Raw genomic sequence first — 12444 nt, forward strand, 5'->3', positions numbered from 1 at the left:
ATCACCTGAGGTCAGGAGTTCAAGACTAGCCTGGCCAACACGGTGAAACCCCATCTCTACTAAAAAAAATACAAAAATTAGCTGGGCATGGTGGCACATGCCAGTAATCACAACTACTTGGGAGGCTGAGGCAGGAGAATTGCTTGAACCCAGGAGGCGGAGGTTGCAGTGAGCCGAGATCGCGCCATTGCACTCCAGCCTGGGTAACAAGAGCGAAACTCCGTCTCAAAAAAAAAAAAAAAAAAAAAAAAAAACAAAAAACAAAGTACAAGAAGTAAAATCTGTGCTGTTAGAAGTCAGGATAGTGGTCACCCTGGGGAGGGGCAGCGGGTGGGGGTGGGAGTGGTTTCTGGGGAGCTGGGGATATTCTCTTTCTTGATTTGGGTTCTGGTTACCTGTGTATGTTTAATTTGGAGGAATGTATCTAGTTGCAAACTTCTTTTTTTTTTTTTTTTTTTTGAGACACAGTTTTACTCTGTTGCCCAGGCTGGAGTGCAATGGTGCAATCTTGGCTCACTGCAACCTCTGCCTCTGGGTTCAAGCGATTTTTGTGCCTCAGCCTCCTGAGTAGCTGGGATAACAGGTGGCCTACCACCACGCCTGGCTTTTTTTTTTTTTTTTTTTTTTTTAATTAAGACGGAGTCTTGCTCTTGTTGCCTGGGCTGGTACAATGACGCGATTTTGGCTCATTGCAACCTCTGTCTCCTGGGTTCAAGCAGTTCTCTTGCCTCAGCCTCCTGAGTAGCTGGGATTACAGGTGTATACCACCACACCCAGCTAATTTTTGTATTTTTAGTAGAGATGGGGTTTCACCATGTTATCCAGGCTGGTTTTGAATTCCTGACCTCAGGTGATCCACTCACCTCAGCCTCCCAAAGTGCTGTGATTACAAGAATGAACCACCATGCCCGGCCTAATTTGTCTATTATTTAGTAGAGATGGGATTTCACCATGTTGGCCAGGCTGGTCTGGAACTCATGAACTCAAGTGATCCTCCCACCTTGGCCTCCCAAAGTGCTGGGATTATAGACGTGAGTCACTGTGCCTGGCCTCTAGTTGCAAACTTAAAATTCATTTTCCATGTGTCTCTGCTTACTCTCTAGGACTGTGTGCAGCTGAATCAGTATACCCTGAAGGATGAAATTGGAAAGGTAAATATCCCCGGAGCCAGGGTGGTTTTCTGCATTCATTAGGGGCATTGAGGTACTATGGAGGGGACGGGGTAAAGCTGCCAGCAGGAGAGGCGTCTTTGGAGGCAAGGCTGGTGGAGGGGGTTTTGTCAAATTAAATATGTTTCTGCAGAAGCTCAGAAAGCTTCCAGAGAAATTTCATATTACCTTGGTGATAGTTACATTCCCATCACATTTGGGGTTTTGTTTCACCCCGAAGTACTCTGACATCTAGTTTTGCTTTTGTTTTAGCCAAGGGGGGGTATGGTTACCATGGTCAAAAATCCGAATGCCAATAGAAAACAAATAAGTAACAGAAAGGAGAGAGGCATGCCAGGTGTTAGGCAATAGGGAGTGGTAGTAAGGTAGTAAGGTAGTAGGGACTTGGCAAACCATTAACATATGGAAATGAGGGCTACATATAGCTAGAGCTTCCAGTTTTTTTCAAAAGAAACTAGGTATCTGTATTTTTTTTTTGAGACCGTTTCACTCTGTCACTGAGGCTGGAGTGCAGTCTTGCATTCTCAGCTTCCTGCAACCTCTGCCTCCTGGGCTCAAGCGGTTTTCCTGCCTCAGCCTCCCAAGTAGTTGGGACTACAGGTGCGCACCACCACACCTGGCTAATTTTTGTATTTTTTGTAGAGACGGGGTTTTACTATGTTGCCCAGGCTGTTCTTAAACCTGACATCAAGTGATCTGCCCTCCTTGGCCTCTCAAAGTGCTGGGATTACAGGTGTAAGCCACTGTGCCTGGAAGGAATATGGATTTTTTTTTTTTTTTTTTGAGACGGAGTTTCGCTCTTGTTACCCAGGCTGGAGTGCAATGGCACGATCTTGGCTCACCGCAACCTCCGCCTCCTGGGTTCAAGCAATTCTCCTGCCTCAGCCTCCCGAGTAGCTGGGACTATAGGCATACGCCACCATGCCCAGCTAATTTTTGTATTTTTAGTAGAGATGGGGTTTCACCATGTTGACCAGGATGGTCTCGATCTCTTGACCTCGTGATCCACCCACCTCGGCCTCCCAAAGTGTTGAGATTACAGGCGTGAGCCACTGCGCCTGGCCGGAATATGGATTTTTATATCAGATCTTTCTTTTTTTTTTCTTATAAGAATATCACTGTATTTATTTTCTAACAGGTAATTTTTCTACGGCTTCAACATTTTCTTTCCAATATTAAAAGAAAAAATCCCAAAGTTTAGAACTGGATCACTTGGCCCTTTCTCTTCTTATCTCCTCCCAGTTCAAAATGCTTACATTTCTTAATGGCCAGCATCCTCTTGGATCTGCAGTTAGGCTCAACACATTCCAGCCGGAGCACAATCTTCTTTGTGGTCTTAGCCTTCTTCCGGAAAATTGGCTTTGTCTGCCCACCATAGCTACTCTGCTTCCGATCATAGTGCCTCTTTCCCTGGGCATACAAGGAATCCTTGCCCTTCTTATACTGTGTCACTTTGTGAGGCTGATGCTTGCCACACTTCTTACAGAAGGTTCTTCGGGTTTTAGGTACGTTGACCATCTTTGCAGAAGGGCTGGTCTGTCTATATGATGAAAACCAGAAACGGTGTCCGAGACACTCGCCTCGCGCAGCTCTCGCCTCGCCTATCAGATCTTTCTTTCTTTCTTTCTTTCTTTTTTTGAGACGTAGTTTCGCTCTTGTTACCCAGGCTGGAGTGCAATGGCGCGATCTCGGCTCACCGCGACCTCCGCCTCCTGGGTTCAGGCAATTCTCCTGCCTCAGCCTCCTGAGTAGCTGGGATTACAGGCACGCACCACTATGCCCAGCTAATGTTTTTGTATTTTTAGTAGAGACGGGGTTTCACCATGTTGACCAGGATGGTCTCGATCTCTTGACCTCGTGATCCACCCGCCTCGGCCTCCCAAAGTGCTGGGATTACAAGCTTGAGCCACCGCGCCCGGCCCTCTTTCTTTCTTTTTTTTGAGACTGAGCCTTGCTATGTCAGTCAGGCTGGAGTGCCGTGCTGCAATCTTGGCACACTGCAGCCTCTGCCTTCCGTGTTCAAGGACTTCTCATGCCTCAGCCTCCCGAGTAGCTGGGATTAGAGGTACCCACTGCCATGCCCGGCTAATTTTTGTATTTTCAGTAGAGACAGGGTTTTGCCATGTTGGCCAGGCTGGTCTCAAACTCCTAACCATAAGTGATTTGCCTATTTGCCTGCCTTGGCCTCCCAAAGTGTTGGGATTACAGGTGTGAGCCACTGCACCTGGCCCAGCTCTTTCTGTTTTTTTTTTTTTTGAGAGGGAGTTTCACTCTTGTTACCCAGGCTGGAGTGCAATGGCGCGATCTCGGCTCACCGCAACCTCCGCCTCCTGGGTTCAGGCAATTCTCCTGCCTCAGCCTCCTGAGTAGCTGGGATTACAGGCACGTGCCACCATGCCCAGCTAATTTTTTTTGTATTTTTAGTAGAGATGGGGTTTCACCATGTTGACCAGGATGGTCTTGATCTCTTGACCTTGTGATCCACCCGCCTTGGCCTCCCAAAGTGCTGGGATTACAGGCGTGAGCCACCGCGCCCGGCTCTTTCTGTTTTTAAATGTTGGCAATTAGTCTGAACTTTGTGAAAACCTGGGCTCCAACAAAGTACAGTTGTGGGACAGATTTGGCCAATGGGCTGCCGGTTTGCACCCTCTGTATTAGGGTTCTCATTTTGCAGATCTTAACTTCTGGATAGTATGTCATGGGCATCTCCCTTTATCCAGGGCTCCTATGGCGTCGTCAAGTTGGCCTACAATGAAAATGACAATACCTACTATGTGAGTATCCGCATTCTCCTCCCTGCCCCCATCCTTATCCACAGGAGAGCCTCCTTTCCAGCACTCAGCTTGCTGGAAAGTTTTCATAGCTGTTGTCTCGTTTTATTCTTAGGTCATGTTTATTTCATGCCTTAGGAAGGAAGTGGTATGCCCGTTTTACAGATGGGAAAATGGGGAGGTGAGGTGATTAGCCCAGGAGTTACTCATTCAACAGAAGGCATTTATGCCCTTCCTCTGAGCTCTCATCTCTGTATCCTCCGTAGTACTGAGAACAAGGCAGCAGTGACAAAGATGCCTGTGTGGGTGGCTTTGGAGTCAGTCCAGCATAGGTTTGAACCTGCCTCTACTGTGTGCCAACCATGTGTCCCTGACAAGTGCTATATCCCCATGTGTAAAACAACCAGTCCTGCCCCTCCTTTGCCCATTGCTCCAGCTCCTTTGTGTTCTGATTCGATAGCAGCAAGTCCCGAGGCTCATGGTTTCCCACCTGGGAGAGCTGACTGTGGGCCCCAGGAACACCTCAGGGCTGGAGGCACCCTAGGAGTCTAGCCTCCCTACACCTCATGGCTGCTTGACCCCCTCTGGTAATGAGGGGCTTACTCTGTTGTCCTGAGCCTGCCAAGGGGCCAGGAGCTTGGGCCAGCCTTAGAGTAGACGAACCCTCACCTCGCCTTCCTCCTCCTTTTCCTCCCTGCTTTAACCAGGACCTGGGGTCTTTTTTCCTGTAGGCAATGAAGGTGCTGTCCAAAAAGAAGCTGATCCGGCAGGCTGGCTTTCCACGTGAGTTTGGCTGGGCTTTATTCTTAGGTGCAGGTGCTGGGGCAAGACAGAGCAGAGCCCCCTGGATGGGAACTGTCGCAGAGGGTGCCCTGTGGGGGCACCCCATCCCACTCAGGGCTCTCTACCGAAGGCAGAGCTTGACTTCTTGCTGAGGTTATTTATTCTTTTTTTTTTTTTTTTTTTTGAAACGGTGTCTCTCACTCTGTCTCCCAGGCTGGAGTGCAATGGCACAATCTTGGCTCACTGCAACCTCTGTCTCCAGGGTTCAAACGATTCTCCTGCCTCAGCCTCTTGAGTAGCTGGGACTACAGGCATGTACCACCATGCCCAGCTAATTTTGTATTTTTTGTAGAGACAGGGTTTCACCATGTTGGCCTGGATAGTCTTGATCTCTTGACCTTGTGATCTGCCTGCCTCGGCCTCCCAAAGTGCTGGGATTGTAGGGGTGAGCCACCATCAGCCTCTTCATTCATTTTTTCTTAAAAATATTTATGGCTGGACACAGTGGCTCATGTCTGTAATCCTAGTACTTTGGGAGGCTGTGGTAGGTGGATCACTGGAGGCCAGAAGTTCAAGACCAGCCTGACCAACAAGGTGAAACCTCATCTTTACTACAAATACAAAAATTAGCCAAGGGTAGTGGCGCATACCTGTAATCCCAGCTGTTTGGGAGGCTGAGGCACAAGAATTGCTTGAACCTGGGAGGTGGAGTTTGCAGTGAGCCTAGATCATGCCACTGGACTTTAGCCTGGGTGACAGAGCAAGACTCTGTCTCAAAAAATAATAAAATAAAAATATTTATTAAAGTTATATAGGTATGAAGTAAAAAAAATCCAGTAGAGGAAAACACTCTGGCGATTCCTCAAAAAGTTAAACATGGTGTTACCATAATTCAGTAATTTCACTCCTACTTACGTACCCAGGAGAACAGAACATACGTGTTCACACAGGAGCTTGTATGTGAATGTTCATAGCAGGTTTAGTCACAATAACTAAAACATGGAAACAACTGACATGTCCTCAGCGAATGAATAGAGTAGACATGCAGCCAATGGAGTATTATTCAGCCATAAAAAGTAATGAAGTACCAATTCATGCTCCAACACAAAGGAGTCTTAAAGACATTATATTAAGTGAAAGAAGCCTGGCCAGGTGCAGTTGCTCACACCTGTAATCCCAGCACTTTGGGAGGCCAGGGCAGGCGGATCACCAGAGGTCAGGAGTTTGAGACCAGCCTGGCCAACGTGGTGAAACCATGTCTCAACTAAAAATACACAAATTAGCCAGGTGTGGTAGCGGGTGCCTGTAATTCCAGCTACTTGGGAGACTGAGGCAGGAGAATTGCGTGAACCTGGGAGGCAGAGGTTGCAATGAGCCGAGATCATGCCATTGTACTCCACTGTGGGCAACAAGAGCAAAACTCCATCTCAAAAAAAAAAAAAAAAAAAAAAAAGAGGCCTAACACAAAAGGTCACATATTATATGATTCTATTTATGTGAAATACCCAGAATAGGCCAATCCATAGGAACAAAAGTAGATTTGTGATTGCTAGGGGCCCTGGGGGACAGGGGACATGATGGGTAAATGCCAATAGATACTAGATATAGATATGTATATATTTGGGGAGGCATTGAAAGTATTCAGTAGTCGGCCAGGCACAGTGGCTCACGCCTGTAATCCCAGCACTTCGGGAGGCTGAGGCGGGTGGATCACTTGAGGTCAGGAGTTTAAGACCAACCTGGCCAACACAGTGAAACATCGTCTCTACTAAAAATACAAAGATTAGCTGGGTGTGGTGGCACTCACCTGTAGTCCCAGCTACTTGGGAGGCTGAAGCAGGAGAATCACCGGAACCCTGGAGATGGAGGTTGTAACGAGCCGAGATCGTGCCACTGCACTCCAGCCTGGGCAACAGAGTGAGATTACCTTTCAAAAAAAAAAAAAAAGATAAAAAAAGCCGGGCACACGCCTGTAATCCCAGCACTTTGGGAGGCTGAGGTGGGCGGATCATGGGGTCAGGAGTTTGAGACCAATGTGGCCAATATTGTGATACCCCATCTCTACTAAAAATGTAAAAATTTGCTGGGGGTGGCAATCCCAGCTACTTGGGTGGCGGAGGCAGAAGAATCGCTTGAACCCGGGAGGTGGAGATTGCAGTGAGCCAAGATCGTGCCACTGCATTCCAGCCTGGGTGACAGAGCGAGACTCCATCTCAAAAAAAAAAAAAAAAGGGTAAATTTAAAAAATTTAAATACCATGAGGTATTTGAATAATAGCTACCAAAAAAAAAAAAAAAAAAAAAAAAAAGCCAAAGGACAGGAGGGCATACAATGGAGGAGAGTTTCTTGCTCTCTTCCCTTCTCCTAGAGGCAGACTTGGCTTTTAGTGCTGTTAGTTGCTGGTAAGTCCTGTGTGTGGTCAGATGACAGGCCTGCAGGTGAGTATGTCAGAGGCTGCTTCAGTGGAAGCTCCCTGCCTGCGCTGCTGGGCAAAATGTCAGCTTGGGCCAAAAAGAAATCAGAGTGTGGGACCCTCATTTATCCTTCGTATCCAATTACTGTACCAGGCAGTAATCCTTGTGTCACTATTATTCATTTTTGACATCTGCTTCTGACTTCTTCCAGTGACTGTGGAGGATTTTGCCTGCTTAAACACTCCTTCTTACCTCCTGTCTTAACAAAATAACAAACGGTGTGCTATAGCAACGTCCCCGAGACTGGGTGGCCTAACCCACAGACATTTATTTCTCACACTTCTGGAGGCTGCTTCATAATTAGCACCGTCTCAGGTGCGGTGCGCTGGCTCACGCCAGCCTTTGGGAGTCTGAGGTGTGTGAATCACTTGAACCCAGGAATTGGAGACCAGCATGGGCAATGTAGTGAGACCCCCTGTCTCTACCAAAAATTTAAAAATTAGCTGGGCGTGGTAGTGTGTGCCTGTAGTCCTAGCTACTTGGTAGGCTGAGGTGGGAGCATCACTTGAGCCTGGGAGTTCAAGGCTGGAGTGATTCTTGATTGCACCACTGAACTCCAGCCTGGGAGACAGACCCTGTCTCAAGACAAACGAACAAACAAACATGCATAGTGCCTTCTTACCGAATCCTTACATGGCAGAGGGGCGAGGCAGCTCTCTGGGGTCTCTTATAACATTCATGAGGGCTCTACCCTCCCGACCTCCTTTCCTCCGGAAGTCCCATGTCCTAATACCATCACACCGGGGATCAGGTTTTCACACAAGAATTCTGGAGGATCACAAACATCCTGACCTTAGCACCTCCCTTTCTCCAGCAGGCTGGCCAGCTCCTCTGTGGCCACACACCCGTCACTTCCCCTCACTGCATGGCGAGTGTCTCCCTGCTCCCCACGCTCTAAGAGGAGGCTGTTCTCACCCTCCCTTTTCCTTTGAACTCAGCTTCTCTTCTTTCATATCCCTCTTCTGACACCTGCACTTTTGCCTTGCCTTTTCCAAGGCCAATCACATCCCAGTTCTGTTCTGTTAATCACACTTAGAGCCTCCCTTACCCAGGATGTGTGCCATCATGAGGGTTTCCACTGTGGGCCTGTACATCCTTGTGACTGTTTGCCTATTATTATTATTATTATTATTTTGGAGACAGAAGTTTTGCTTTCTCGTCCAGGCTAAAGTGCAGTGGCACGATCTCAGCTCACTGCAACCTCTGCCTTCTTGTTTCAAGCGATTCTCCTGCCTCAGCCTCCCGAGTAGCTGGGGTTACAGGTGCCCACCACCATGCCCAGCTAATATTTGTATTTTTGGTAGAGACGGGGTTTCACCATGTTGGCCAAGCTGGTCTCGAACTCCTGACCTCATGATCCACCCGCCTCGGCCTCCCAAAGTGCTGGGATTATAGGCATGAACCACCTCTTCCGGCCCTGTTTGTTTATTATTTACTGGAGGGTCAGGTGGTGACCTGAGTGCCTCTCCTTTCTGGCGTAACCTTTTGTTTTCTCTCCTGATGCTTGCTTCTTTTCTTCTCTCTGGCTTCATTTTACATCTGTGTTATTTCTATTCTTTTTTTTTTTTTTTTTTTTTTTTTTTGAGGTAGAGTCTCGCTCTGTCACCCAGGTGGAGTGCAGTGGCATGGTCATGGCTCACTGCAAGCTTGACCTTCCTGGGCTCAGGTGATCCTCCCACCTCAGCTCTTGAGTAGCTGGGACCACAGGCACGTGCCACCATACCTGGCTAATTTTTTGTAATTTTTGTAGAGTCAGAGTTTCGCCGTGTTGCCCAGGCTGGTCTTGAACTCCTGGGCTCAAGCAATCTGCCCGCCTTAGCCTTCCAAAGTGCTGGGATTATAGGTATGAGCCACAGTGCCCAGCCAGCCATCTGTGCTGTGAGTTAAGGAGATGAGAGATCATGTTAATGTCTGTTTTATGGACTACGAAAACTGAGCCCAGAGAGGGGCAGCGACTGACTCACGCTGGGGTGTTGAGGTTGCTGAGCTAGGCTACAGTTGCCGCAGTACTCCTGCCTCTCATCATGGACTGGGGATGTGGCTGGAAGGAGGGAATTCACAGGACGGCTGAGGCCGCCGCCCTCACTCACTTGCAGCAGCAGAGGAGGCACAGGAGGAGAAGGCTCGTTAAAGCCCCTGGTGGCAGCAGCCCCTTCAGCCCTGCGGAGACCCTCCCGCTTTCATTATCCCGCCTGCAGCCGCCCTCTGCGAAGGAAGGTCTCTTTGCCCTGATCCTTGGTCCATTTCTGTCTCCTCCAGGTCGCCCCCCACCCCGAGGCACCCGGCCAGCCCCTGGAGGCTGCATCCAGCCCAGGGGCCCCATCGAGCAGGTGTACCAGGAAATCGCCATCCTCAAGAAGCTGGACCACCCCAATGTGGTGAAGCTGGTGGAGGTGAGGGTGGAGGCACCGAGGAGGGAGGGAGGCCCTGGCTTTGTTAATCCCCAAACACCCGCCTCTGGTTTCCAGGGAGAGCCCAGTCACACCAGCCCTCTCACTGCAGGGCTCAGTCATGGTTACTGCTCCCGGAGACTAGTTATTACTCACATTTCTTTTTTTTCCCCTCCTTTCTTTTGCCTACTTCGTTTTTCTGTCAGGTGTTTGTTACTCTGTCAGGTGTTTGTTACTCTCACTTTACGGACAAAGAAATTGAGGCTCAGAGGGATCCCTTCACCCATTTCTGTCTCTTTAAAGCCGGTTCTCTTTCTGCTTAGACATATGGGTAATCGTAGTGCCAAAGCAGCCGCACACACGATGTAAACAAATGGCATGGCTGTATTCCAGTAAAACTTTATTTTCAAAAACAAGGCCAGGCCCAGTGGCCCACACCTGTGATCCCAGCACTCTGGGAGGCCAAGGCGGACAGGTCATTTGAGATCAGGAGTTTGAGACAAGCCTGGCCAATGTGGTGAAACCCTGTCTCTACTAAAAATATGAAACAAATAAATAAAAAATCCATAGGCAGAGGGCTGAGTTTGGCTCATAGGCTGTAGGTTGCCAGCCCCTGCTCTACATCAGCAGTTCTCATGCTTTTAGGTCTCAGGATCCCTTTGTACTCCTAAAAAAAACCTCATCTCAACTAAAAATACAAAAAAATTAGCTGGGCATGGTGGCGGGTGCCTGTAGTCCCAGCTACTTGGGAAGGCTGAGGCAGGAGAATCGCTTGAACCCAGGAGATGGAGGTTGCAGTGAGCCGAGATCATGCCATGGCACTCCATTCTGGGCGACAAGAGTGAAACTCTGTCTCAAAGAAAAAAATTTTTTTTTTGAAGACCCCCATAGCACTTTTGCTTCTATGAGTTATGTTTATTAATAGCTACCACATTAGAATTTGAAACTCAGAAAATTAAATTTAAGCTGTTAATTCATTTAAAAACAGCAGGCTGGGCACGGTGGCTCATGCCTATAATCCCAGCACTTTGGGAGGCTGAGGTGGGAGGATTGCTTGAGGCCAGCAGTTTGAGACCAGCCTGAGCAACATGGAGAAACCTCATGTCTGCAAAAAATTTAAAAAATTGGCCAGGTATGGTGCTACACACCTGTGGTCCCAGACGTTCCAAAGGCTGAGATGGGAGAATCACCTCAGCCCAGGCATTCAAGGCTGCAGTGAGCCATGATTGCGCCACTGCGCTCCAGTCTGGCAGACAGAGTAAGACCCTGACTCTAAAAAAGAAAAGAAAAAAACAAAAAGAGAACAATAAGCTTATTACATATTAACACGAGTCACACATTTTTATGGAAAATAAAAAGTGGAGTGGCTTAGTTTTTCATTTTTGCCTTTTTTTGGTTAATGTTTGGCTTAATAGGAGACATTTAGATTCTCACATCTGCTTTTGCATTCCATCTGTTGTGATATAACATATCAGTTTCTGGAAAACCCTGTAGACTAGTGAAAGAGAGTCAAAATAGCAAATATTGTCTTCGTTGTAAAGTGAAAATGCTGAACCTTGTAAACTCCCCGAAAGCATCTCGGGGATCCACAGAAGTCTCCAGGCCATGTTTGGAGCACCTCTGGTCTAGATGACGAGGACTTGTCACTATGCCGGACGTCCGGAGTGCCATGGGAGTCCAGGGCAGCCAGCTCACTGGGAGAGGCTGGGAGGGGCCTCTTAGAGGAAATGACGTTTGAGGTGGCCATGGTTGTTCCCTTGATGAGAAGTCACGGAAAGGCACTGCAGGGCAGGGACCTGCATGTATAAAGAGCTGGAGGCCTCTATTTGGGGGAGTACACGCTGCCTTCAGGAGATGTGAGGGCTGGCTACCACCTTGCCTGTGACTCTACTAGTGCAGAACTCCAGGTGGACAAGGCCCCGTGTGTGCCTTTCCCACAGGGCACGGCTCAGGGCTTCAGGCTGCTTGCCTGGGCTCTGCCTGCGGTGCCTCCCTTTCCCGGGGCCTGCTGTCTTCTTGATCTTGGGTGGCTAGAGAAGGCAGACGTGATGGGGGAAGAATCAAGGGGACTGGTCTAGCCAGGGAGGCTGCATGTGTTTCTTCCCAAAGAAGACGGATGGCAGTTGCAGGCCATCACTACCAGTCACACTAAGTGTCACAGTCTTGACTTGCTGGTGCTGGAGTTGGCCATCTTTGAGGAAGCCCAAGGGTGTTTGGTTAGCGAGTGGCCCTGGGTCCTGGCAGGGTGTCTTGCTCTCTGCTACCCTATGGCATTTGGCCTTTACACCCAACAAGACTATTTGCCAGCCCATCTGTTTGTTCATTCATCAGATGTTCCCTGGGCACCTACTGTATGCCATACCCTGTATTGGATGCCACTGAGGAAACCAAGGTGGATGTAGCCTGCTGCCTGCCCTTTGGAGAGAGAGAAAGTGCTATGGCTGTTCCGGGCAGGGCGACGTCATTTCCTGTGGGGCAAGGGGCAATGGGGAGGCTTCACGGAGTTACTTGAGCCCAGATTGGATTTGAATTTTCACCCTTAAGACCCTTGTCTCCTAGGAGATGGGTTGGATTCTTATTCAAGCAACAGACATTTCCCGGGGGGTATTTTGCCCCCTTCCTTTTGCATCTTCCTTTCTGAGTGTTCGGATCCCCGACGATCAGACTAAGAGGCATTTATTTTCCACATAGCCATTAGGATCTCACACTCTGGAGTTTTCCCTATGCCCTCCATCTTAACTGGGAAACTCACTGCCAAGTGCAGCCCTTCTGTTGGCAAACGTAGCCACGTGGATGCTGCTTCCTTCCTGCTCATATCTGTTCTCTCTTTTTGTCCCCTGCCGTCCATTTCCTGCCT

The 12444-nt window shown here is 48.6% G+C and overlaps 2 protein-coding genes across 10 annotated transcripts in view; one reads left to right on the forward strand and one right to left on the reverse strand.

The window, feature by feature from the left end:
- CAMKK2 (calcium/calmodulin dependent protein kinase kinase 2) overlaps positions 1-12444 on the forward strand; it is a 61698-nt gene that overhangs the window by 24327 nt on the left and 24927 nt on the right. For all 9 annotated transcript variants that reach the window (XM_074402149.1, XM_039472348.2, XM_074402147.1 and 6 more), the window contains exons 3-6: positions 1104-1151; positions 3890-3943; positions 4672-4723; positions 9457-9590. In XM_074402149.1, coding sequence (XP_074258250.1) covers positions 1104-1151; positions 3890-3943; positions 4672-4723; positions 9457-9590 — 288 coding nt within the window. The remainder of the gene's footprint in view (positions 1-1103; positions 1152-3889; positions 3944-4671; positions 4724-9456; positions 9591-12444) is intronic.
- Positions 2276-2767, reverse strand: LOC120365054 (large ribosomal subunit protein eL42-like). Its single transcript, XM_039472351.2, has one exon. The coding sequence runs from the start codon at positions 2685-2687 to the stop codon at positions 2367-2369; it is 321 nt and encodes a 106-aa protein (XP_039328285.1). The 5' UTR covers positions 2688-2767; the 3' UTR covers positions 2276-2366.

Source organism: Saimiri boliviensis, chromosome 7, assembly GCF_048565385.1.
Source record: "Saimiri boliviensis isolate mSaiBol1 chromosome 7, mSaiBol1.pri, whole genome shotgun sequence".
Taxonomy (NCBI): domain Eukaryota; kingdom Metazoa; phylum Chordata; class Mammalia; order Primates; family Cebidae; genus Saimiri; species Saimiri boliviensis.